Source organism: Ursus arctos, unplaced genomic scaffold, assembly GCF_023065955.2.
Source record: "Ursus arctos isolate Adak ecotype North America unplaced genomic scaffold, UrsArc2.0 scaffold_28, whole genome shotgun sequence".
NCBI lineage: Eukaryota > Metazoa > Chordata > Mammalia > Carnivora > Ursidae > Ursus > Ursus arctos.
In genome coordinates, this window is record NW_026622963.1 from 5354868 (window position 1) to 5382254 (window position 27387).

Below are 27387 nucleotides of genomic sequence, written 5' to 3' on the forward strand. Positions count from 1 at the left end.
ATTGCACGTGAGTTGCGTGCGAGCGGTTTTATGGTATTTTAATTGAGATCCTAAGTGCTCTGTCTTGCCGGGGCTAAAGCATGGTCCGTCTTGCATGAGACAGTGGCTTTGTGTCCAAGCCGGTGCCAAGGACCCTGCAGGCCTCCCTGCATGGCAGGATATAATTGGAGCATCAGCGAGCGGCCTGTCCTTTGGCTTCTCTGTTTCCTCTGTGTCTTCTGCCTGCCAACACCTGACCAGACTCCTCCCTTGTCTCTCCCTCCTGCTCTGGCTTTTCGTGCCCATGTCTTTGGGGGCATCTTGTCCCTCTTACCTAAAGGGAACCTTCTCTGTTGCAATGAATTGGATTCTGGGCAGGGAGGTGACGGTTGGATGCTGAAGCACGGGGTGGGCCGTGACCAGAGGCATGCCCCGGGGAGCTTGTGAGGACAGCAGGTGCTCCCCTCGCCCCACCGAGTCATAGCAAGATCCCCAGGCCACCTGCCGACACCTGTGGAAGAACGTTTGCGAGGCACTGATTTAGACACATCGTCTCTAACCTCCCCACGTGTCTTAGCCATCTCAGGCTGCCATCACAGGGTGCCACAGACTGACTGGACAGACAGAAATTTACTTCTCACAGTTCCGGAGGCTGGAAGTCCAAGATCAAGGTGCCGACAAAGGTTGGTTCTCTGGAGGCCTGTCTCGTTGGCTTGCAGACGCCCCCTCCGGGCTGCCCCGTCATGTGGTCGTTCCTCTGTGCGCTCCCGCCCCTGGTGTCACCCCTTCTTCTGAGGGACGCCAGTCAGATCGGACCAGGTTCCACTCTAACAGCCTCGTGTTAACTTCATCCCCTCTTTAAAGATCCTGTCTCCAAAGACAGTCACGTTCTGAGGGACTGGGGGTGAGGGCCTCCACCTACGAATTTTGGAGGAGGGACACAATTCAGCCTGTGACCCCACTTTGAAGCAGAAACTGAGGCTCAGGGAAGTACCTGACAGTCCAAAATCACGCCACCAGCCACGAGATGAGAGCTCCTCTCCTACAGAGCCCTTCTGAGAGGCCGCAGGATAGCGCGTAAGAGGCCGAAGAAATGAAGGCTGTGGTGTGTCTGCCGCTTTCAGATTGGCTCCCCCTACTTCTGGGAGCTTGGAAAACGTCTTAACCTCCCTGGGCCTCAGTTTCCTTTTCTGTGAAATGGGGACAATGAAAGGCTGTCCTTCACAAGGCCATGAGGACTGCTTGAGATTGGGCGGGAAGGGCGGATGGCCTCACTGAGGGCACCTGACCCCCCCTCTGCCTCGCCCCGCTGCCTGCTGTCAGAATCCGCTCCTATTTACCGCGAGCCAGAACGCTCCATGGTTTTCCCCAGCTGACTTGCACTTTCATAGCTAGAAAAACCAAGGGTTTGAATGGTCGCAGTGGAATTTCAGGCGTCAGCCGGCAGGTGCACGGCGTCTTTCCTGGAAACTAAGGCTTGGCAGGCACTAAAAGGAAAACCCGCTTCTGTGGCCCTCCACCGCGGGTACCTGGGGGTTCGCATTCTAAATAATAGGCGGCACACCATTTGATTTCCTTTCCCATGGAACTGCCTAGCCTGCAACCAGGGATGCGAGGCGAATTCCTACAGATCAATTCCACTGTGCAAATCAGCCAGCATCTGCGAACCGGGGCTGCTTGGGAATGAGACCCAGCTAGGAGAGTACTAAGGACAGCGATTGCAATTTGCCTTTTGGGGTTGGGACTCCGTGTGAATACAAAATTGCTTTCCAATGTTTCATTGGTCGCTTAGATTTACGTAACACGTCTTCTTGTAAGATCTACTCTATGCAAAGTGCCTTGGCGAGGCCGGAGCGGGAAGATGGAGGGAATGCCGCTCCTTTCCTCTGCTCAGAGGGGCTCAGAGCAAGAGTGCATCTAGCATTTTGGCCTAATAAACTGAGGTTCAAGTTGAGGAGGGAAGGGGCAGTTCAGAACCTGGCTCTTCTGGGACTGAAGGACTCCCCCCCCCCTTTTTTTTTTATCCACTCTTTATCTATCTCTCCTTTTTTTTTTTTCTTGGAGGGGCTGCTTTAAATTCTCCCTCTATGGCATGGCTAGTGGGCTTCCCATCCGTGTCTCGGGTCAGGATAGCAGTTCAGAGGAGATTCTTTCAATACAGGCCCAGTCCTGGCGTTGGTGGTCAGGTAGCCTCCCCGGGTCTGGGACAAGATTCTGAAGTGCGGTCAAGTTGTCCAGCTTGTGAATTTCCCAGCCCTTCTGTTCCCCTCTGGCTCTTGACTGTGTCGGCACCTTCTCTTGCTTCCCCAAATGCAGGAACCAAAGAGAGAAGAACGGTAGTCACACCCTGAGTCGCACTGTAGACCATCTCTCCCTCTGGCTCCCGTCCATCCACTGCCCACCCTTGGGCCCCGTGTTCAGGCTGTCATCCCACAGCACTGCCCCACACCCCCTCGTGCCATCAGCTCCCATGTGCCCAGCGCTCTGCAGGTCCCTGGTCATGAGATCTCCTACACAGGATCTGCTAAACTCATTCATGTGAAGGAATGAATCATCAATAACAGCGGCTCCGTTCTGGAGTCTTCGCGTTTTAATAAGAGGCCAATGTCTTCATAAGCTTCTTTTTTTTATAAAGGGAAGACTGAAACGTGAGATGGAATGATAGACCCCCAATTTCTGCCGCAGGGCCTTGCATGCCCACCAAGCACGCGTTACCCTCCTCTCATGGATCGAAGGCTGAAGGCCATGGGCCCGTCTGCCTCCCTGTCAGTGGCCCTGGTGGGGTGGGCAGCTGCAAGCCAGGATTCCTGCTGCCTGGGACAGAGGCCTGTCCACTGTAAACTGGGGATGTCAGCAGGATTGAACGGTGAATCAGAAACTGGAACAAATTGCTTTAATCAGCTAAGACCCAAACCTAATTCAAATAGTATTTTTTCACTGGACCATGAACCAGCTTCATGGGTCCCCCTCCCCCTGGTTGACCAGTTGAACCCAGAACTGAACTAAGAAGGGAATGTATTCACAGTTTTGTTCAAAGATTTTTTATTCTATTTTATTTTATTAGAGAGAGAGCACACAAGCACGGGGAGCAGCAGGCAGAGGGAAAAGCAGGCTCCCCACTGACCAGGGAGCCTGATGTGGGACTCGATCCCAGGACCCTGGGATCATGACCTGAGCCAAAGACAGATGCTTAACCGAGGTGTCCCTTTTTTTTTTTTTTAAGATTTTTTAAGGGGCACCTGGGTTCATCCCCCTTGCCTCCTTTTCACAATTACATTTTTAATGGGTCCAATGGAGTCCTCTGGGCGGGTTGACGCCCACAGGTCAGCTGACCAGTCCACCTGTATTCTCGGGGGTGGTGACCCAGAGATGTGCCAGGTGGGCTGCATGGGCAGGGGCTGGCTTGGGCAGGCCCAGCTGTGGCAGCCCCTGCTCCGCGTATCCCAGGCTAATGCCATCACTGTCTTCATCATCAAAAGGCCTTTATGAAGCGCCTGGGTGAATATATCCTGGCCCTGGCCGGGGATCTTCTGCAGAGACCTTCCCACCAGCTCCTGACATCTGGGGCATGTTGGCTCAGACAGACAGCGTATATGCCATCCAACCACGAAGGCATCCAGAGACTGGGCTGTAGGCCCCAGGCAGAGGGCGCAAAACCAGATTCTTAGGCAATATTCATGACAAGAGTAAGTGTGCCTGTCTGGGAATGTGGAGATTGGCTGGATTACCAAAGGGAGCCGGGGTCTTGCGTTCCCTCCTCCAGCCGCTCCAGGCCTCTGGAAGGACATGAGATTTTAGAACCTACGGGAAGGAGGAGAGAAGTGGGGGAGGGAAGCAGCTTGACAGCCCAAGGACTTGGGGTCTCGTGTTCCAGGCTTCAGAGTTCAAGTGCACAGCCTGGGAGAAAACTGGACGCCACCAGAGCTGTCCCTCCTGAGACCCTCTGGCCACCCTCTGGCCTCACCTCGGTGCTCCTTTCTCTTCCCCCACAGGTGTTCCATGAGCAGGGCATCCTCTTCGGCTACCGACACCCACAGAGCTCCGCCACTGCCTGTGTCCTCAGCCTTTTCCAGATGACCAATGAGACCCTCAACATCTGGACTCACTTGCTGCCCTTCTGGTACCTTCCAGCCTCCCTGACCGGCCATGTCATTCAGGAGCCCGGGGGACTGGGGCTTCCTTAAAACTCAGGGGCGTTGGGAAGGCTGGGGGTCCATGCTGGCATTTTAAGGACTCCCCTGTGGTGCATGAGCCTGGAGCTGGGAGATGTTGGGGCCTGGCAGCTGGGCGAGGGCATTAACATACGGATTCTAGTAGATTTCAAGGGGCTCCTGGCAGCTCCCCAGTCTTTCCCAGCACCGGGGCCTGGTTTGATCTTATCCCCTTCAGCTTGGAGGTTTTCTGAGTCCTCCAGAAGCCCTGGTTAAAATGTCACGAGCTCGAGCAAGTCACTTAACCTCTCTGAGCTTCACGTTTTCCCGTCTGTAAAGCAGGAGATCTCCCTGCCTTGCCCAGGGTTGTTGTGAGGATTACAGGGCGGCTGGGGTGGGGGTGGGGGAAGCATTGGAAGAGGCATCAGACATGGAGCTGTGGAGGCCCCGTGATCCTTTTGGAGCCACAGCGGCCAGGAGGCCGCTGGTCAGGTAGCACTTTCATGGGGCAGCCACCAGCTCAGAGGCCCACGAAGACCCCTGTCGGCTGACATAGGTGTGGCCCAGGGAAAGGGGCGGCTTGCTCCCATCCTGTGGCAAGTCCCGGCACAGGCCAGACTCTGGACTCCCTGCTGATTGTTGCCCAGAAGCCAAGAGAATAGGAGGAACCTCGGGGTGTGCTGCACACAGAGGTGGGCTCGGGGAAGGCCGTGCTTGCTCATAAGTCAGAAGACAGATCCAGGGCCAAAATGCAGGGCAAGGCTGGAGCCAGAAGCCTCCCCAGAGGAGAGAGGGTCTAGGCCTGGGGTGGCCAAGGGCGATCCGTAAGGAAGCCCTAGGGCCGCAGACTGCGCAGGGTGGCCTCCAGATCCTGCTCAGGGAGGCCCTTTGTCATTTTACTTTATGTGTGTGTGTGTGTGTGTGTGTGTGTGTCCTTTTAAATTTAAGCAAACCTAAGTACACATTAGTAAAAAGTCTAAATGCTCATAAAGTATAACTTGCAGATGGGGACAGAGTCAGTGTCTCCCCCTGGTCCCTGTTCTCCTCCTTGGGGCTGTCCGTCCTCCCAGAGCCCCTCTGGAGATGTGAGCCCCTGGGGCGTGTGCACAGCCCGCCCCGAGTCCTTGCGTCCTGCCGCTCTTCCCTGCCTCTCTGCTGTCCCATCTCCGTCCGGCCCCCGGCCTCTCAGGCTGCGCGGGGCTCCGTTTTGTGGATGAACCACAGTGATCGAGGCGTTTCTACAGTTTGTGCTGCTGGGGAACGCCGGCCCTTCCTTGCTTGTCTGGGTCTGGAGCGCCTGGGCACGGACCCCTGTGGGGTTGGGGTGACTTTGTAGCTGTCCCGAAGCTGGGCTGCTCTGGCCGAGGCCCTCCCCCGCTCCCCCCCCCCCCCGCTACATTCAGCCCCCTGACACTGCCAGGCCTTGGGAGATGGTCATCACCCAGCAACACAGGGCGGGGAGGGTTTGGGAGAGCCTGGAGTGAGATGGATGCCCTGAGAAAGTGGGGCCGGGGAGTCATCTTGAGATGATTGGACAGGTTTTCAGCTCTGTTTTTGCTGGGACAGGAGGGGAAAGTTCGTAAGTGTAGCCAGAAGATGAAGTGATGCTCCTTGCGTTCCTGTGGGAAAAGCTTTGGAGTCTCCTTCCCTGGGAGAGCCCGTGGGCAGAGGCGCTGGCTTTCTGGCAGCGGGCAGTCTGTGGAAGTGGGCAGCTCTGCCGGCAGCCCCCCTGCCTGGGTCATAGGGCGGGCAGATCTGGTGCGGAGCTGTGCTGTGTCTCCATGTGGGGGTGGACCCAGAGACCTAGACGCAGCAGGTCGCAGCATGGGACCAGTCCACTCAGAAAGGCGATGGCAGTGTGAGCGGAGGAATGGCCTGGAGAGGAGGGAGAAGATCTTCCTGTTGTCTTCTAGACTCTCAAGCCCCCCCCCCCACCCCGGAAGGTTGCTTCTGTTTGAGGAGCCTTCCTGCAAAGGGACAAAGACAAACCACAGGACTGGTGACAGGCCCCATATGGATCCTCTGAGGAGTGGTTGAATGCCATGGGATTCTTTAATGTAAAGTTCAAAGAGGCGAGGAGGGGTTATGAAGATTGCCTTGGATATTTGATGGGCTAGTTTTCTGTGGTCCCGTTGAGGGGGAGCGAGGGCTGATCAAATGGAGATCGATCCCAGGGAGACAGGTGTCAGCTCAGTGAAGAACGTTCTGACACTCAGAGCTGCCTTGAGAGGTAGTGAGCTCCCCATCCCCAGAAGCATGCAAGCCGAGCCTGAAGAATCATTTAGGCAGGATGCTGTAGGAGAGATTCTGTCATTCCAAGGTGGGGAGAGGCCTGCACTAGATGAATCTAAAGGCTCTCCTCTTGCCCCTTCTGCCCATTTCCAACCAAAATAGGATCCCACTCATCCTCCCTCCCTCATAGTATTTCACTGAAGTGAGAACACACAGGGTTCAGTTATCTCAGGGGAATGGAGGGCAGCAGATAGTCCGGTGAGGCGTCCAGAGGAGCCCCCAGCCTCGGAGCTTGAGCGGGCCATGCTTTGTTCCAGGTTCTTCGTGTGGAGGTTTGTGACCGCCCTGTCTGTGACGGACATCCAGAATGACAGCTACTCCTGGCCTCTGTTCGTGTACATGGGCACCAGCTGCGTGTACCCCTTCGCGTCCAGCTGCGCGCACACCTTCAGCTCCATGTCCAAGAACGCCCGGCACATCTGCTACTTCCTGGACTACGGGGCCGTCAACCTCTTCAGCCTGGGTACGTGGGGCCCCTGCCTTCTCCCCTCCCTGCGCCTGAGCCGCCTGCCCCTCGCCTGGGAGCTGGGCTCACCACAGGGCTTGGAGGGGCTTGCGGAAGAGTCGCAGGAAAGCCCATGCCTCCTCCAGGCTCCCGATGAGTGTTTTGTAAGAAACTTGTCCAGAGCTGTGCTGGCCAACACGAACTGATTTCAGCGGGGAGCAAAGGCCCGATCTGGGGGGTAGCTGACCTGTGCAGTGTAAGTACTCCCACCATGGCCGCCCTGCGGCCACCAGTGGGATGCCCCTGCCCATGGTTGGAGAGAGAGACACGGAGCACACCGCGGTAATTCCTCTACGCAGACAGAGGAGACGCATTCACGGGAAGTTACTACGTTTGTTAATGTGGTTATTTAACTTTGTAAGCATATGTGATCGGCTGGGTTTAACAGTCGTCTGGGGAGATCTCCGCAACCGTCACCGTCTGCCATCACAGGCCAGGGTGAGCCAGCTCCGCACGTCAGGGCTGGTCTCTGTCCTGCCCGGCAGAGAAGGGGGGTCACGAACCCCCCTTGTCGAGAGCCTTAGAGGGGTTAGCAGCGTGCTCAAAGTGCCATGGGAACCGAGGGGTGAACCCAGAACAGGTGAGGTTGGGTGTTGACTCCCAAGCCTCCTCCTGTTTTCCCCTCCACTGTGGGGGCCCCTCCTCTGGCTCCGCTTCTCTCCCCAACTGGTGGGCGTCCCTTTGTCCCCAAGTATCCCTGCTCTGGCCTCTTCTCCCTCCTGCTCCTGTTCCAGGTATGAAGGCAAAGGCATCATCTTCCCTTGCCCACGAGGGGGTCCGTGAGGAGCCTGCCTCCATCCCGTTTCCTCCTCTCCCTCCCTGCGCCGCTCACACGCGCGCACACGCACAGACACACACACACACACACACACACACACACACACACACACACACACAGGCTTTACCGTGTCACCTCCCACTCCTCCGGGCTCTGTGTCCAGCCCCTACCATTTACTAAAGCCGCAGTTGCTGGGGCCCCGCCTGCGGACACCCAGCTTCTCTTCCAGGCTCTGTGGCCAGCCTCTGACGTAGGGGCCCCTCCGTGCCTCCCAGGCCACCTCCCTTTCTCTGGTCCCCGTCCCATCACTCCTGCTTCTCCTCCTGCCTGTGCACGTCCTCATTCTCCCTGGCTGACTCCCCCGTTCTGCTGCCCTGGCAGCAGGCAAGCTCAGAACCAGGCCTTGGGCCTCTGCTCTTGTGTGGTCCGGCGTCAGGCTGAGCTCCCAACATCCCCCAACACCTCTGCACCAGGCTCTCCCAACCCCGTCCTAGTTTACCACTAACCTGAGGTCCATGCCGTGTCCAGCCGTGTGACCGAGACTGTCCACATTCCCCCCCCACCACGCACACCCGCTCCCCCTCTTCAGTGCCTCTCCTGGCTCGTGGTTCCACCCCAAACTGGTCTCTCAAGTCAGAATCTCTAAAGAGCCCTCGAGTTCCCTTCCCTCCCATGCCCCTGCCATCCTGTTAGCAAGATCAGGTGAGTCTCTTCCCCATATTCCTCTTGGATGGCTCCCGTGCCTGGGCTTTGCTCTGACCCTCCCGCCTCTCCCCTGCACCCTGACAACAGCCTCCCCTCCACCTCCTGCCCCTCCCCCACTCCTGCCCACTTCCCCCGGGAGGCTTCTCCAACATCTTCTAACCATGGCTCATCTCTGACTTAAGACCCTTCAGGACCCCCGTTTGTCCCGGATGAAGTTCAAACTCCTTAGTCTGGAGGCTTCCAGAGCCCTTGATCACCTGCCCAGACTCACGCTAAGAGCAGGCATTTTGGAGGCCCCGCTAGATGGCCCCTGACACACGTCACGAGGGGTGTCATCGTGCACTTGATTGGGGCCCCGCCGCCACCCCCCCTAAATCTTGGGTGAGTTTCTTAGCGTCACTAGGTCCCAGTCCTCTTGTCCACAAACTCGGCATCGTGTCCTCCTCACGGGATGGCATGAAGAGGAATTGAGCGTGGCAAGTGGAACGTACAACATGGTGCCGGGCGCTTAGCATCGGAGGGCAGCCATTACCACGACCGTGTCCTTAACCCTGACGTCCGTCCCCTGGGATGGCGGCTGTCATTATACCCACACTACAGGGGAGAATAATGAGGCACCATGAAGGGAAGTTACTCCGGTCACATGGTTTGTAAATGGCAGAGCCAAGGCCAAGGTTCGACCCAAGGCCCAGGGGGTCAGCCGCCACCCTGAATTGTCCCCCTTCCCGTCACTGGCTTTCTGGATCCGTAAGCGTTCCTCAGGGTCTGGTACCCTCCCAGATGCCCAGGACTCAGAGAAACATTTACGTACCGAATTACCAGGTGATTATGAAAGGATAGAACTCGGGAACAGCCAGATGGAAGAGGTGCACAGGGCAGGGGGTGGGGAAGGGCTCGGAGCTTCCGTGTCCTCTGAGCGCACCCCTCTCCCTGAATCACCACGTGGTCACCAACCCAGAAGCTCTCTAAACCGCTGTTTGGGTTTTTATGGAGACCTCGTTAGTCATGATTGATGAAGACATTGGCCATTGGCAATGGATTCAACTTCCAGCCCCTCTTTCCCTCCTGGAGGTCAGGGATGTGGGGCTGGAAGTTCCAGCCCTCTAGGAACTGGGTTGGTTTTCCTGAAAACCTTCCCCTCCTTCAGGGGCTTTCCAGATCACCTCATGAACATAACACAAGACACCTTCCGTGGCTCCTGGCTTAGGAAATTCCAGGGGTTTTAAGCGCTCCGCGCCAGGAACAGTGGAGAAGACCGAATGTCTATTTCTTACTAGAAGTCTTTTGGCTTCCCACTGCCATTTTGGGCAGGGTCTGAGGCTCCCCCCGTTCTTGCGTCACGCGCAGAGCTTGGGTGCCCTTGGCCCCAGCCAGAGTGAACGTCCTGCTTCTGTCAGGCTGAGGAAGAAGCTGTCCCCTGGAGGGGGTTCCCAGCTGAAATCCCACAGGCAGCCTGGGGACTCTCAGCCCTTTCTGCCTGTGTGACCCTGGGAAGAGCACTTGGCTGCACCAGACTCCGTCTGTCAAGTGGGGTCAGAGGCCAAGCTTGAACTTGGCGTGGCCGAGGCCCGCTTCAGCCCTGAGCTAGGGTTCCAGCGTTCTCTGTGTCTTCAGAGTAGCAGGTCACCGTAGGGCCGACCCCTGAGGCCCTGGCCGACAGGCCTGTGGCTGTGTCCCCCAGAGGAGACCTGGTGAGGGTAGCTGGAGAGGCCTTCTGGGCCAGGTCCCCGGACACACGTGGCCCCTTTGGAAAGGACAGCGGTCTCTTCTGTTCTTTCAAAGAACAGCTGCAGCAGACGGGCCTCCTGAGGGCCCTTAGGGACCCTCCTGTCACAGAGTCCCAAACCTAGAACAATGGAACACCAAGGCTAGCCTCTTAGACCCGCCTCTCCGCTGGCCAGTCCCCCAGCCCACTGATGCTGCACGCCTCCTTGCCTTGGCAGGGCCCCTCCCTCCCTGCAATGTCTGTCTTTCCACAAGGGGTGCCCCGTGTCATCGGCAGGTGAGAGGTGCACCCTCAGAAAAGCTGAGCACCCTGACGTGTCATCATGGAGCAGAGCTTCGGGTTAAAAGGGGGAAGGTCACTGAATTGCCTCGGGTGGGAGCTTGGCTTTGCCGCTTTCTAGCTGTGTGTCCCCCAGGTGGGTTGCTAACCCTCTCTGTGCCTCTGCGTCGTCATCTGTAAATGAGGCTAAGTGCAGGGTTTATGTTTGAGGCGATTGTCAGGATCACGTGAGTTACCGAGCGTAAAGTCTCGGGGGCGATGCTGGGCTCATAGTAAACGCGCAGGGTAGGGTTTGGGCAGGCAGAGAAGAGAGGGAGGATGGTGGGGGGGGGGGCATGGCGCAAGCGAGGTGTGGCAGCAGGGCTCAGCCAGCTGGCGGTGGGCTTGCCAAGGGTCCAGGCTCCGCGGCGGCCTGGCTTCTGGCCCAAGGCTGGTTTTTCCCTCCCCAGGCTCAGCCATCGCATACTCGGCTTACTCCATCCCGGACGTGATGGTGCGCACCGCCTTCCACGACTGCTACGTGCCCCTGGCCGTGCTGAACACCATCCTTAGCACCGGCCTCTCCTGCTACTCCAGGTACCCGGCGGCTGTGCCTCCGAGGGGCGGGGGAGGATGCTCCGTGGAAGGGACGCTCGGAAGCCTGGGGCTGGGTTCTAGACCCGCTTTGCGGGCACCCATCAGGACATTCGAGGGGATCCACACTTGGCTTAACACGCTGCCGTCACTGTCTTGAAATTCATGATGAGTTTTGAACAAGGGGTCCCGTCCTTGCCTTCTGCACTGGGCCCCGCAGATGATATGGCGGGTCCCGCTGCGGGGCGGGTCGCTTATTTAGCTTTCCTGGACCTCAGTTTGCTCATCTGTAAAATGGGGGCCACGCGTCTACCTGCCTCGGGAGATGGATGTAAGGGTGACAGGGAACGTGCCCCGCACGCCTGGCCCAGAGCCGGCGGCCCATCCGTGGGCAGGCTGCTGACCGTGACGGAGCGGACCCGCGTCTGGACACACGCCCGCTGGCCGGTGATGTTCAGGTGGCTGCGCGTCCCTGGGGAAGGTCCACGTCACCGGCTCTCATTCCCTCTGGTTTCTCCCTTTCGCTCAAGAAAGCTCATCGCAGCGTGAATACAAGAGACGTTGTCTGGGGGGTCACGACTGTAGTTTACTCAGCATTTCGTAACAGCGAACTGTCCAAGTGTCCGCTTCCCTAAACGATTTAGGAACCTCTCCAATGGCGGTGTTGGGGAGACAGCCCTGTCTGGATGGTGCCGGGGTGCTGGGTGCTCCCTGGGCTCAGGACTCTCGGGGGTGGCTTTAGGAAAGGGCCCATGGGAGGCTGGTTGGGGGCCCCCGATCCTCTGTCCCCAGTCTCGATTCCGGGGAGCCAGCTGGAGTCTCCCCATTGAACCACCTCGGAGAATTACTATTCCTGGCAGCCGTCCACTGTCCCTGCGCCCCCCAGGAGGAAAGGGAGAGGGAAGGAAACTTCTGTACCTTCTCTGCGATGATCGTGGCTCCACCTTTCCTTGGGTGACACCTGGGTGTCGTGGGACCGAAGATAGGCAGGTTTCTCAAACTTGACAAGCTGGTTTTCTTTAAAAAATGGAAAGATAGAGATTCTTAAAGAGTGTCAAGAATACTTGCCCCTAGGGGCGCCTGGGTGGCACAGTCGTTAAGCGTCTGCCTTCGGCTCGGGGTGTGATCCTGGCATTATGGGATCAAGCCCCACATCAGGCTCCTCCGCTGGGAGCCTGCTTCTTCCTCTCCCACTCCCTCTGCTTGTGTTCCCTCTCTCGCTGGCTGTCTCTATCTCTGTTGGATAAATAAATAAAAAATCTTTTTTTAAAAAAAAAGAATACTTGCCCCAACTTGTCTCCACCTGCCTGTCTTGAGACAGGTTGGGAGCGTGGAGTTGCTTTGTGTGGGAGGGCGTCTCATTTCTAGGCTCAGTGTCAACAGGAGGGTTGGTTCATCCCATGAAAACAAGCCTGGGGGAGGGAGTGGGAGCTGAACTCTCTTCCCTCTCCCTGGAAATGCAGAGGCCCCCCTACAGCTGTGAGGACATAGGGTCTGCCCATTGGGGTAGAAACTGAATCAGACGTTACCGGGTTATTTTTGCCTCTTCCCCACTTCCTCAAGGACTCGTGTCGATTAGAAACTCTTTCTGGAGCGCAGCCTCTGTGCCAGGCTGGAGCTTTGAGGGCTGCACGGCTGATGGGGAGGTGGGGGTCGGGCCCTGCCTTGGTGAGACAAGGCATAACACACACACAGGAGAGTAACCAGCATGCCAGCAACAGCCCAGGAGGGATGAAGAGGCCCTGGGGGCATGGGGCCCCGATGTGCAGACACACCTGGATGAGTCACGGTCCTGTCTGGTTAGCTCCTGTTGGCTGTGCAGCTGTGCTGTTTGCAGTTTAGGACTGGAGAGAGGTGAGCACGGTGGGCTGAGGGGGCATGGAAGGCGCCATGAGTGTTGAAGAAACAGTCCCAGAGTTCAGGATCCAGGACTGTTTTCCTAGGAACGCCCAAAGCAAATTTGCTGCCTTTTTTTTTTTTTCTTAAAGCTTTCTGAATCACCTATAAGCCACCAGGGTAGATGGCTTTCTTCTAGCCAGACGTCCATCCTGGTTGTTAATAATAAATGGGTCTTCTGCACGCGGCACGCCTGTTACGTTTGGACATACTTATTTGGCAGAGCAGACTAGCCAGGAATCTCTTGATGCCTGTGTTTGGAGGGTTCTCCCTTGTCAATGAAATGGATTATTTGTTTACTTATGGGTCACATCTGTTGTTATTCCGTCTGTCCAACCATTCATCCATCCACCTCCTCATTCACCATCCCTCTACCCAACCACCACCTATCCATCCATCTACCTACCCGTTCACCCATCCACCTATCCAACCAACCAACCATCCATCCATCCATCCTTCTACCCACCCAACCCAGCCAGCCATTCATCCATCCATCCACTCATCCATCCACCTGTGCACTCATCCAGCCATCCATCCACCTATCCATCCATCCATCCATCCATCCATCCATCCATCCATCCAACCATCCATCCATCCATCCATTGATCCATCCATTCATCCAACCATCCATCCATCCATCCATCCATCCATCCATCCATCCATCCAACCAACCATCCAACCATCCATCCATCCATCCATCCATCCATCCATCCATCCATCCATCCATCTATCCATCCATCCATCCAACCAACCAGCCAAACAACCCACCACTCAACATTCCTTAAATGCCTGCCATACTCCAGGCATCATGTTAAGATCTGGGAATACCAGGAAGAGTGAGGCACAGCCCTTGCCCTAAGACAGCACCCAGTGTAGTAGTTGAAGCCGACTGCAGACCCCCCAGAAGCCCAGATGGAGTCATCATTTCCTCTAAAAGCCAAAGGAAATGGCATCTAGAGTATAGCATTACAGAATGTAATGTATGCAAATAATGATAATACAAAATGACACCTGCTTGGATACACACATTCCTGCAGAGTGGTACTAGGACTGAGTATTGAGGGAGGTTGAAACCTTAGCTGGAGAGGAGGGAAGGGCCCTTGGGACAGAGCAAACAACCTGCCCAGGGTGAGGGGGCCGGAGAAGACGGCCCTGGGAGGCGGCAGGGGGCTCCAGAGTTGCTGGAGCCCACACAGCTGGAAGGAGGAGCGTGGCTAGAGAGGGTCTCCAACAGTGGCTGGGATTTGAAGTGCCTCGTGTGTCCTGCTGTGGACTGGTCCCGTGCTGGTGAAGGACAGCGGTCTCTGCAGGAGGGCCGTTCCATGGCCTCAGCTTCTGAGCCGAGGGGCTTCCAGGCGTGTCGACGGCTTCCGGTGTGGGGGCTGGAGGAGGCCTGTGCTGAAGAAAGCCGAGGCAGGGGGCCAGAGTCAGAGTGGGATGTCCCATCGGAGGGCCCTTTGGGGTCCCTTCTCACCTGGTCCTCTTCTTTTCCCTGGTTTCATCCCTTTCTTCGTCTTCAGGGTCTGAGGAGTGAGAAAGCTAGCTCCTGTGCTCGAGTGACTCGGCCCCCCTTCACTTCCGGAGACGCAGGTGGAGAGGAGGGCCAGGGCGCCCTGCGGTCCTGGATTTCACAGACTTCTGGCTTCACCTTAAACAAGGGCAGCTGAGATGTCTCTGGGCGTTCTACCACGCCAGGGCTTCAGAGTCTTCTCCAAGATTTCTCTCCTGGCCTTCCTCCTCCCCCAAGCCCACGTTGCCTCGGCCCCGGGCTCCAGCAGTCCACGGTGTGGCCAGGCAGAGAACCGCCATCTCCTTCCCTGAGCAAGAAGCAGACCACAGACCTCCGGAGTGGTTTTGAGTTATTCACCTGCCTACCAGAATATCACGGTCTCAATGGCATTCATTCCTTTGTGGTACCTGTCCTTGAGGAAAATCTCCCCATAGAGCCCTGTGGACTCCCTTGAATCTAGTTCAAAAGAATGTTCCAGAAACCTGCTTGCTTCTTCTGTAGCATTTGAGAAGGGAGAGGAGAGAACGCAGGACCTCTCTGTGGCTCTCTGAGCAAGATGGGGTGACGGAGACCTGGCCTGCCCCTCCGGCCGGACACCCGGAAGCCTAGGAAGGCGTCCTCACTCCCTTAGGGACATCAGTCACCCGGAGTTTGCTGTCCATCACAAGTCACCGCAGGCACTTCATTCGCCTCGTTTATCCGAGGCGTCCAAACGTTGTTTTGTTTTGACAAATAGTTGCCCAGTGCAATGCCCTGCGGTCAGTGCTGTGAGGGAGAGAGGGGACTTTTCATCCCTGGTGGAAAGTGCACTGCACTGTGAGAGCTGTGCCGTGGCGGTGGCCGTTTAGAGTGGCCGGGAGCAGACCCGGGAGAGTGTTCAGAGGTCAGAGCTGGAGACAGGAGTCAGTGGTTCTCAGACACCTCCAGAGGTCGGACGGCTCAGCCAGATGACAAAGTGCTACTAGGCCCAGGGGCCAGCATGTGGAAATGTCTGCATTCGCGATGTCACCCATACACTGGAACAGCCGTCATCACACACGTGCGCGCGCGCACACACACGCACATATACACATGCACCCTCTGCGATAGAATGTTTCCAAGGCCTACTGGTTTCAAGCCCTGGTTCTAGAATTTGCTGGCAAATCCCACCGGCTTTGCTGCAACAAGATTTATCAGGTTTTAGAACAGACCGATGCAGCATTGACCCTCTCCTGGTGGAGGCTTCTGCCAAAATCCGGTGTTTCCTGCCAACCTGGTTCTAGGCAGAGGAGGCCTGACTTCCTGTAAACTGGTCTCTCCACTCGGTGGTGCAGGGACTGTCTTACCAGGTGGGGCTTTGGAGGCTTGGGGGCATCTCCCGGAATCTCTGGCTGGGGCGACACCCTGTGGCTAACTGTGGAATTGCACCTTGGTCGTGGGAGGCCCCCTTCTGTGGCTGCTGGCCCTTCTGCCTTTTATTCTCTGTTGCTGTCTCTCTTCTGTTCTGCTTTTTCTCCTTTTTTTCCCTGTAGACTCGGCTTTGCAGATGGAGAGGCTGGTTCGTTTGCCCCTGGGGAAGCACTTTATCAGGCCGGGCGAAATGTTGTCTCAAGTCACAGGAAATCCATGGTTTGGGGGATGGCCCTCGCCAGCCAGAGCCAGCTTTCTTCCTGTGTAAGTGGTCACAGAAAGAGCATGCTTTCCTAGTGAGCCTCTTCGAACCCAGGAAGGACAGACGGTGACCGTGCATGGGGAAGGAGGGAGCGGGCTTGTGGTTGGACTGGGTTGGACAGGGTAGGCTGCGAAAGCTGTTGAGACAGGCTCTGGCTGTGGGGGGCAGGGGGCGTGTGTCCCATTTGCTCCCTGGGGCAGAGGGGGTATAGGCAAGGATGAAGGCTGGGTAGTGGTCCGAGGCCTGCTCAGCCTGCCGGAGGGGTGGGGCTGTGAAACTTGGAAGCCGGACCTCGGACCTCGCTGGGTGTAAATCCTAGGTTCGCCTCTTATCAGTTCATCTGACTTCAGGCAAGTCTCCCAGAACCTGTCTGTTCTTCCTGTTCCTGTTTTCTGGCACAGCATAGCTGTAAGGTGGGGAAGGGAAGAGAATGAATCCCACTACACATCTTTTATTAAGAGCTGCCGTTTAGCCAGTGTTCCTTTGCGACATGAGTAAGCCCCTTGCAAGTATAGTTTCATCAAATCCTTGCAACAAGCCCGCGAGGGGGTACGGTTGGTGTCCCTGTGTTACGTGCAAGGATTTTGAGGTGCACAGAGGTTATCTAACCTGTTGGGGTCACGTGATCACAAAGGGCAGAGGCAGGGTTCGAACCCAGGCCGTCCAGGCCAGACACTGCATGTGAATCATGGCCCGGTGCCGCCCCACCTCTCCCAGGGTTGGTGGTTTACTCCAAGGCTGCGGGTCTTGTTTGGGGGGATGATACATTGAGGTCCCTTATTTCTCTTCCTCCTTTTCCTTCGGCTTCTCCTCCTTCTCTACTCCATGACTGCCATGTGCTTCTCTGACTTAGGATGGGGTCAGGAAAGGAGAGACATGCAGACATAGGCTTGAGGGAAGTTGGTGCTTATCCCTGGAGGCTGGGCCCCTTCTCGGGGCCCACAGCGGCTGCCTCTTACTCTGGGGCAGGGAACCTCATGCTTGGCTACCCCGAGGGCTAAGCATAACACACCGGCCTGGGGGACGGGAGGGTCCCCTGACTGCTCAGGAGGCGGATGAGGAAGTCTCTGCCATGTCCCACGCCATAGGACACGGGGGACAGTGGGGTTTGTAGTCAGGTGACTGCACCGGCTGTGGGAACAGGGGCCAAGGGCCCAAGCTGGATGGAGCAGTAGACTGTCTTTGGTGGGGGAAGGGGCAGGCTCTGGGCTGGGACAGGGCGCCTGGGGAACAGGGGCGGGGAGCGGTGGTGGGACACAGATTCCATCCCTGCTGGAGAGCGTGCTGAGGGCAGGACCGTCAGGGAGGGCTCAGAGGGCCTTGTCTGACCGACGGCCCCAGAACAGCCACCCCACCAGCCCTGGCGCCCTGACTCTGCACACCACCTTTGTGGGGACCCCTGTGGGCACCGAGGGAGGAACTAGCTCTCCACAGTACACTGTGGTATTGGAGGGGGTACCTGGGCAGCCCAGCCTGTGGCCCGAGCACTCCTTCCCTGAGCCCCAGTGCAGGGCTGTGGTTTTGTGTGGGGATTCTCTCTGCTCCTCCAGTGTCCTCCTGGTATCCAGCCGGCCGTCTGTGCTGCCCCACTCCCCACACCCTGGGCTGCGGGCCCGAGCGAGCTGAGGCCCTGTGGCGCTCTGTCCGGAGGCCCCACTATCTCCGCCACAGTCAGCACCACTCATTTTAACGTTGGCTTCATCTTTGGACTGGAGGCGGGTTGATGAAGAAGAGGGGGAGAGGCCACATTTACTCAGTTTCCCCAGGCCAGTATCCCTGGGTGTACTAGGGATTCCAGAAAGTTCTGCCAAGTCATGAAACACTCCCCTGAACCGAGGGCTTCTGCACAGCGATCACCTGGGCAGCTCTGACTAGGCAGACATCTCATCCTTCCCAGACGTGCTCACCCCAGGAGCGCGTGCCGGGCGGCCACCCACGCCCCACACGTCTCCCTGTCCTGTTGTTACTGGCCTTCGAAAAGGCTCTTAGGCAGTTAGATAACTTGCGTCTTGAAGGGCCTTTCCATCCCAGTACCTCCTCCCTGGCTTCGTTGGACACCATTGCTTCTCATGATGTGGCCCCAGGAGACGGTTTCCCCTGAGGCCTTTCCGCGTGCGGCGGTCGGGGCGGGAGGAATGGAAGAGGCCGGTGGAGAAGTGCTGGCCTCAGGAAGAGGCTGCACAAAACACTTGCCTTCTGTTGATGACTTGCCCCCAGTTACTGTAATGTGCATGCCTGCGTGTCATTTACTGAAACTGTTTTCATTCCAATTTCTTGAACCCTTTTCCTTTCCTGATTTAGGTTTCTCGAAGTCCAGAAGCCCGGGCTCTGTAAGATGCTTCGCGTCCTCGCCTTTGCTTATCCCTACACCTGGGACTCCCTCCCCATCTTCTACAGGGTAAGGGCCCAGCTCTGTCTTTTCTCTGCCTGTTGGCAACACCAGGGAATCTGTTGTTTCCTGAGCTCCTGGGGGTCAGAGCACCAGGTTGGTCCCTGCGAGACACGTGGAAGTCAAGACCTTTCTTAATAGCACGTGCAGAGTAGTTAGAAGTATTGACAAACCACAGGGGCTGCTTCAATGGCCAGCATTGACTGGGGGCTCAGAAGTAATCATGGAGGGCTAGGTGGGGGAAGCAGCCTGGGGTTCAGTGGAGGGACCAGGAGAGCAGGCTCTGCAGCCAGATTTCTTTTTTTTTTTTTTTTTTAAGATTTATTTATTTATTCGACAGAGAGAGAGACAGCCAGCGAGAGAGGGAACACAAGCAGGGGGAGTGGGAGAGGAAGAAGCAGGCTCATAGCGGAGGAGCCTGATGTGGGGCTCGATCCCAGAACGCCGGGATCAAGCCCTGAGCCGAAGGCAGACGCTTAACCGCTGTGCCACCCAGGCTCCCCTGCAGCCAGATTTCTAATACGTACTCATGGCAAGACTTTGGGCAAATTATGTACTGTCTCTGTGCCTTGATTTCCCTCATCTGTAAAATGGGCATGGGAGTAACAGCTCGGTCCATCAGGCGGTGGGGAAGATTACATGAGAGAACATGTAAAATGCTAGCTGGTGGCAAGTGTCCAATAAACCCATTATTATGTATTATCATCAGTTAACCTACCAGTAGCAAAGGAAGAAGGATGAATGAGGGTCTTAGGGATAGATGGGGATTAGCGAAAGAACACGAAGGAAGAGGGTCTAGGAGGGACACAAGAAGGGGGAGAGTCCAGGTACTCGCAAATCAGACGGACCTGAGTTCAAATCCCAGTCCCACTGCTTACTGGCTGTGTGACCTTAGGCAATGCACATAACCTCTCTGAGCCTCAGTTTCCTCGTCTGTAAATGAGGCTAACATCCCCTCCTGCACAGGGGGGTGGCGAGGGTTCATCTAATCCTCACATGGCCTGCCTCCAGTGAATGAAGTTCCCCTCCCAGGGGCAGCCTGAGGCTTGATGCCTGAGGCAGGGATGGAAGGGGAGGGCCAGAGCTGGCTCCACCTGTGTGGGCCTGGGGGCGAAGCCGTCCTTCCCGGAGGACACAGAACACACATAGGAAACCAGAGCAGAGAAGAAGCCGGTCCGCGCACCACCAAACCATGTGGTTATTAATAACCAGAGGTCTGGTGATTACGACACTGTGAGTTCCTGGCGCGCGGCTGGAGCAGACGGTGGGCAGTGGGGAGGGGAGGTCTCAGCCTGAATGGTGGTGCTGATGAGCATGAAGGTTCTGGAATCAGCCTGCCTGGGATCCAGGTCCTGACTTCACCGCTCATTAGTGGTTTGCACATCACCCCCTGGCCTGGCTTCTTCATCTGCAAAATGGGAATCCGCTGGAGTCCGCCTCGTGGTAATTGTTGAGGTGAGGCTCTGATGAAACCACGCAGGAAGGGGGCTGGCCCGGCGCCCCGGGTTAGGGGCGGCAGCTGTCGCTATTCATAACGATAACACAAAAGCGACGCTTAACTCTCAAACAGCATAATGGCCGTAATTAATACATTCTGATGACTCAGAGGCCTTCCAGGGATTTCTGGGCCTTAAAGCCTTAATTAGGAACATGAAACCTGGCGATGCGCTGGAAAGAAGTGAGTTCAAGGGTGAATAGACCACTTTTTACTCTACTTGCATTTGACCCCAGACGGCAGAGTGGCAATAGATCTAATAGCATTTTTCTTTTCCTTCAGTTCTTGCCTTTTCTTTTCTAACTAAATAACCCAAAAGCCTTTATGAGCGTTTGGAGGATCGAAAGACCGTTGCCCTGGGTCTCAGGTGACCACAGCCAGGACGGGAATTCTGTCCACACAGGCCCTGAGTTCCCTTTCCCAGCCACAGCCCGAGGAGGTGAGGGCCTTGGCCGATGGCGTCCACACATGTGCAGAGACGTCTTCAGGCGATGAGAAGGGAGCGGGCCTCCCCCCAAGATCTGATGTTTCTCTAACTGCCTGCAGCTGTTCCTGCTCCCCGGGGAGAGTGCGCAGAACGAAGCCATCTTGAGCCACCAGAAGCACATGGCCATGACCCTCCTAGCCTCTTTCTTCTACTCCGCGCACCTGCCAGAGCGCCTGGCACCCGGACGCTTCGACTACATCGGTGAGTGTGCCCTGTTGCCTGGTGTCCTCCAACCCAGAGAGAGGCTCCCCTGCCCCCGGCACCAGTGTGTGCAGGGTGTAGGGGAAGCAGGGCCAGGGAGAGAAGCAAATCAGGCCAGGATGTATGCAGCCGGCAGAAGGCAGGCGAGGGTGGGGGAGGATGGAGAGCAGGCCACTCGGATTCTTAGGCATTCCTATGGCTTTTGGGGCCCGGGGAGCGCCATTATTACCCAGAACATGAAATCCCATTAATAAACAGACATTGAGGACAGCCCCGGAGAGGAACGGGACAGGCAGAGTGCAGTTGGCGCTGAGGCGACCAGATGGCAGGGCCCATGCTCAGGAGGGGAGAGTGTCTGTCTTGTTCAGGTGGGTGCAGTGGGGCCGGGGGGCTTGGTAGAGCAGTGGTTCTCAAGTCTGGCCCCCAGACCATCAGTTTCAGCATCATTTGGCAACGTGCGGATTCTCAGGCCCCACCCCAGACATCCCGCACCAGAAGCTTGGGGCCCAGCCCTCACTCAGGCCGTGTGGCTCTCCATGGGAAACTGAGCTCACTACAGTGACAGAAGTGATGTGGTGGGGGAGGGGCCGTCCGAGCCGCGGGACCCCCACCTGCTGGGAGAGCTCCTTCCCTCCCTGTCTAGGGAAGTGGGGTGAGGCACCCTTGGGCCACTTCTGGTGAGGCCGATGAGTCCCGGGGATGAGCGCTCCTTAGATAAGCTATCGTGGGCCTCCGAGGGTCCAGCCCTGTCCTTAAATGGTGGGCAGGGACCTTGGTTCTCTCCAGGCCCATTTTGCCCGGTGATTTTCCATCTTCTCCCACCTGAGACATGGCCACATTTGCTTTGTTGACTCTGATTAGAGCTTCATCTCCCCCGCTTACTCTCTCCTACCAGGAGGGATTGCAAAGACCAAAATGCTTGGAGGGCAGGTTCCCCAAAAGAGGGAGACCGGGGGGCCAGGGAACTGGAACCTGCCTACAGGGGCCTCGGCCACCCCCCAGCCCCGCCTAGATGAAGCAGAGGAGGCTGTAAATGAAATCTGGGGGCCCAGGAAAAGCAGCCCTGGGCCCTGTTTGGCCAACTCCCTGGTTTCTTAATACCGTTTCATTCATTCACCCTTAGTCCCATCCTCTTGGGCCTTAGGGTGCTGAGCAGAAAGACACCCCTGTGACGGGACATTTGCCAGACAATTGTTAGTGACCAATCAGTAACAAGGGGTTGTTTGGAAGATTCTCTGTCCTGCATTAATGCAGTCTGCCAGACGTGGGCCTCCCTCTCCAACGTGGGCCAATGTGCGGACTGGTGAGCGCTGGCCCAGAGGAAGCTCGGCCACATTCCCGTCGGGCCGGGGTGCTGATATCGCTTTGCTTGCTGCAGTCACATTTCAGACGCAGCCCTTGCCCGTGGCGTTTTCTGTCCTTTTTATCTCCTGCTCTGATGGAGACAGGTCTGAGCCTCGGTGAGCTCAGCTGCTCCCCTCTCTGTGCTTGGATATGTGTCCTTGGAGAGCTGGGCTTTCTGCTGGACAGGAAGCCAGTTTGCTCCTCCCAAATGGATTTGGCCGTCCTACACAGCATAGCCGGAGCGAGGCAGGGGCGGCTCAGCCAGGTGCACCTTCTTCCCTGGGGACGCAGCCTGAGGGGGCCACGCAGCCGAGGGGGCTCTCTCCCCCACACTCCCATTCCCGACTCTGCTTCTGCTCGGGAGGACAGGTGCCCAGGCTGCTCCCTTCCCGGGACACGGTTATTGAATACTTACTCTGGGATGAGTCCTGGGGGTATAACCTCTCTTTCTGTCTCTCGCTCTCTTTTTTACTGAAAGCATCCTTTTTTTTTTTTTTTTAAAGATTTTATTTATTTATTCGACAGAGATAGAGACAGCCAGCGAGAGAGGGAACACAAGCAGGGGGAGTGGGAGAGGAAGAAGCAGGCTCATAGCGGAGGAGCCTGATGTGGGGCTCGATCCCAGAACGCTGGGATCACGCCCTGAGCCGAAGGCAGACGCTTAACCGCTGTGCCACCCAGGCGCCCCTGAAAGCACCCTTTTTTAACTCTTGTGTTGTGTTCGGGTGCTATAGGACTTCCATGACAAAGAGTCACAGACTGGGGGGCTGACACAGCAGAAATGTACTTTCTCATGATTTTGGAGGCGGGGAGGCTGAGACGAAGGCAGGGGAGGGGTTGGGCTCTCCTGAGGCCTGTCTCCCTGGCTTGCAAATGGCCCTCTTCTCTGTCGCCCCTCACGTGGTCTTTCTTCTGTGTATGTGCCTGCCCAGGCCCTCACCTCCTCTTCTTAGAGGACCCACAGTCACTGTGGGTCCAATCTGGTGACCTCATTTTAACGTTGTTTTTTTAAAGATCGTTATCTCCAAATACAGTCATAATGCGAGGTACCAGGGGTTGGGAACTCAACCTTTGAAACTGGGGAGAGGGAGACACAAGTCAGTCCGGACACATGCGGTCTGTGCTGTCTTCTCATCTTCGGGTTTCTGAGGGTTGTCCCGCACACCGTCCTTGTCCCTGGGCAATGGACTGATTTTCTCACCACTACCAACTCAGCTGGTCCCTGCCCACCCCCACCCCTGCCCCCTCTGCCGGCTTCTCCCCTCTGTGCCCGCAGAGCTGGCCAGCCGGGGTCCTACAGGTCATGGGGAGGAAGAGCTCTCGGTCATGTCTGGGATTAACCGGCAGTAGGGTGAGGACCACCTCGTAAGTGGCCCACAGAAAGTCTGGCTGGTTCTCTGTTTGCCCCAAAGTCAGAATCGGAGCTGATGAGCGCTGGCCCTGAAGAGGTGAACTTTGGCAGGACTTGATTTCAGACCTCTTCACGTGAAATGCAGGACTGGTGGATAAGGTGTTTGGAACATGGACTTGGTTTGCTTGGATGGCTTTTTTTATTTTTCCTCACACCACATTTTAAAAATAAATTATGGAGGCAAACTTTACATACCAAACAGTTACCTAATTTCAAGTATATAATTCAGCGATACTTTGGGTGGACTTACTGGGTTGTACAACCATCCCCGTGAATGAGTTTTAGAACATGTTCATTGCCCCAGTACGATCCCTCATGCCCGGGTACTGTTGGTCCCGATTCCTGCGCCCCCCGTCTGAAGCAACCACTAATCCACCTTGTGTCTGTGGACCTGGCTTTTCTGGATATTTGATAAGGATGGAACCTGACACTGCGTGGTCCCTTGCCGCCTGGCTTCTCTCCCCCAGCATAATGCGTCTGGCCTGCAGGCCCCGGTATAGTATCGACAGTCCATTCCTTTGTTATTGCTGATCTTGGTGGCCTTTTCTGTGTTTGCCGTAGGTCACAGTCACCAGCTGTTCCATGTGTGTGTGATCCTGGCCACTCACATGCAGATGGAAGCCATACTTCTGGACAAGACCCTGAGGAAGGAATGGCTCCTGGCCCACTCCAGGCCCCTGTCTTTCCCTCAGATGGTTGCGGCCATACTCCTGTGCCTCGTCTTCAGCCTCAGCAACATAATTTATTTCTCAGCTGCTCTGTATCGGATTCCTGAGCCAGAATTACATAAAAAAGAAACATGATTCAGACCATAAGCTTTTCATGCCAGGTGTCAGCCTTAGGCTACAACATCCTGACCGCCCGAAGCCAGCGGTCGGGTACCAGTTTCCAAAGGTCTAAAGTATTCACAATGGCTGATGTCTTGGCATTTTTGAGTGGGTTCATGTCAATAAGGTATTGAACTGGGGAAATTTCTCTAGATGTGCACTGATTCTATCTTATGATTTTAAAAGGGGAAGATGGGTTCCTGTAAGTCCTTGTTAGGGCAGATTCTTAATATTTCATTAAGTTTTAAATTTATTTACAATGGGTTTTTCAATTCTATTTAAACAGTTAGATTAAGCATCCCGCCCTTGTAGCTTGACTATTAAACAGCTGAATTACCCTTTGCAAATGGAACTTGCTTCATTTGATGAGTTCCACATAGCACGGCCTCTGCCCAGAGGTCCGCAGTGGGAGGAGAATGAGCCAGAAAGATCAGTGTAAGGAACCTGGGTAAGAGGAAGTTGGGTCTGTGGGAGCTCTGGGGACAGGGCAGGCGCTCCGGAATGAAGAGACCTGGTTTGGGGAGGGGTCTTCTTCCTTTTCCCACCTAGTGAAGGGAATGAATAGAAAGAGTCCTCTTTTCCACCAGTCTCTGTGCCTCAAAGTGCCAATACCCATGTCATGTGGACTTGGAGCTTCTGAAAAGTCTGCATGGCTGGGTGTCCATGTTCTGTTGTTTTCTGTTTTCTGTTTTCTTGTTGCCAGTTTGATACCGTATGGCATTGTTCAGTACAGGTCAAATGTGTCATGTGCGGGAGCTGGCCGACTTAGGCCCAGTTGGCCGTGTTCGTCTGTCACCTTTTAAACCAGTGGCATCACTAGACCTGGGATGTTATACATTCGATGTCGCGTCAGCATTTCGGATATGCCGCAAACATTGGGGTTCGCGTGCACAGGTGCTGAGACCTTGCTAAAGGGTCGGTCGACTGTGGTGATTCTTAAGCTTTCCCGTCAATCAGAAGCACCCGGTGGCGTGGTGACAAATGCAGATTTCTAGGTAAAATCAGAAGATTCTGCACTCGTAGTTTAAAATGTAGGTCTTTTAGTGGAGATTTGCCCTAAATCGGAGCAAGTCCCCAGGTGACTCTAATGCAGAAGGGCCCCAGGCCAAACGTGAAGAGATGCTCTCCTCGAGAATTCCAGAAGGCACTGGGCCTATCAGCGTTGCTGCGATTGACCTAATTTTCAGCAACTTAGCACCTAAGGATGTATCCCCTGCTTTCTACTCTGCATGAGATGGAGCGTGTTCTCATCTTTTGCATTGGGAGTTAAAATTTAGTATTTCATGGTGTTTTTGGAGTATAGAAAATGCTGATACAAAACAGTTTTTAACAGAGGCCCTTCAACCCCTGATCTGCACTTGCTCATGACTTAGGGGGCTGCCCATCACAAAGCAGGATCTTCTCTGCTGACTCAGGAACACCCCCATATCTTAGAATACTGCCTCTGTGGTTAACTGGCCTGGAAACTCGAATGGCCTTGTGAGTAGCTCATCGTCCAATCCTCTAAGGACAAGTAAAAATGTATATTGGATGAGAGTGGTCAAGAAATATGATTTCATTAGTTTTATTATCTGTTTACTTCCTCTGGGGAATGTGGACTGATAAAATTATATGGGCTGATAAATTTTTGGTACATTAAATGCCAGCTGCATGACGAAATTTGGTTTTTGGCAACAATCTGACATTGTTAGTGGAATTTTGCCCCAGCAGGGTCTGTGGGCTTCTATTTCATTTTGCTGTAACTGCAGTTTTATGCTGAGAAGTACAAAGTTTAAATACCCTTTTCTAGCAATACCAAAGACATGAAGCTTTTTAATATCTCCTATTTAGAGAGAGTAAAATAATGTTCTTTGTTTAGCTCAGAAATAGCTGAAAGATCATAGCTGATTCATGTGAAGGACCTTTTAGATTATTTAATTTTTGGTTATGTGGCTTTTTCATCATACTTCATGATGGAAAAGAAATGTTAAATCCACAAAGTAGGAGCCATGTTTCATTATGTTTTTAGATGTTTGGTAAACTTTGTCCCTTGGTATACTTTTGGACAGTGTTACAAGTTAAAATTTGAGAAAAGTTTCCAATGTACTGACTTGGAAACTTCTAGATATGGAGAATAGGTTCACATATATTAATTACCATTAGGTATTAAGAGTAATGGCGGTAGAGTTTTGCTTAAGCCATCCCAGAAAGTTAAAAAGTCTGGCATTGGGTGAGCTGAAGACTTTGCTGGGAAGATGTCTCTTCACGTAGCGGCTCTCAGTGTTTCTCGAGTGTCTCCATACGCCCGGAGATACGCCATACTCCCATTGGTAGTGACTGCTCCCCATGGCACTGCCTCGGAAGGGATTGTGTGGGGGGTGACAGACTCCCAATGGGATGTCGTTGTTCTTCCTCCCCCTGCTTGAGAAACACTGCTCCAAAATTTCCCTGATGCCACAGTTGTGATAAAACTTGAATGTGTTTGAATGAGGCCCTGTAGTCAACTTCACCTTCCTCCGCTCATCTTAAGAGTTTCACTTTCCACTGCTCAGTGTTTAGAGAGAAACGAATTTGTCAGTGTGGATTCAAATGAGAAGCGGGAGGTTTTAGAAATCATTTGAGTACAAGGTGGTCTAAATATTTGGTCTGCTGGAGACTTTCTCAAAGTCCTTGCTGTGGAATCCAGTTCTAAGGAAGGCAAGGTGGAGGAGAACGGTGTGGTCACGTGTGTTGGAGAGACACTTCATTTGGCTCTCTTGTGTCCCAAATTTGTTTTGGCCACGGCACTATATGAAACACCTATTAGCACTGTATTACAATACTTTGTAACATATTAGTTGAATGCCAGCCTCTGATTTTCTAGCCAACGATCCATCATGGACGAAAAGCCAAAGACCCATTTCCAAACGCAGTTATGGCACTTACAGCAATGTCTGGTTTTTGTAAACTGTGTGGGCAAAAGAAAATAAAATTTATTTATTACAATAAAGGCCTATTTCCTGCTTGATTTGGTTATGTTTCACCTGTCACACAGCCACGTGTTCATTCGTCGTAAGAAAGAGATTCCTATGTGTGTGTGTATTGCTAAATCATTCTGTGAATATTTATTTTGTGCCTGATCTATATAGAACGAATGCTGTTTTAGGGGCTGGGGACAAGAGAAGTGAGGAAAACCCATGTCACTCGTGTGGAGGAAATGTGCTGATTGG

At 54.9% G+C, this 27387-nt stretch overlaps 1 protein-coding gene across 1 annotated transcript in view; it reads left to right on the forward strand.

Moving 5' to 3' along the window:
• The window catches only part of PAQR5 (progestin and adipoQ receptor family member 5), a 72639-nt gene extending 45471 nt beyond the window's left edge, over window positions 1-27168 (forward strand). The window contains exons 3-8 of the mRNA XM_026478401.4: window positions 3972-4099; window positions 6680-6885; window positions 10865-10991; window positions 18347-18443; window positions 20476-20617; window positions 23934-27168. Of these exons, the coding sequence (XP_026334186.1) occupies window positions 3972-4099; window positions 6680-6885; window positions 10865-10991; window positions 18347-18443; window positions 20476-20617; window positions 23934-24175 (942 nt within the window). The 3' untranslated portion in view covers window positions 24176-27168. The remainder of the gene's footprint in view (window positions 1-3971; window positions 4100-6679; window positions 6886-10864; window positions 10992-18346; window positions 18444-20475; window positions 20618-23933) is intronic.
• The last annotated feature ends 219 nt before the right edge of the window (window positions 27169-27387 follow it).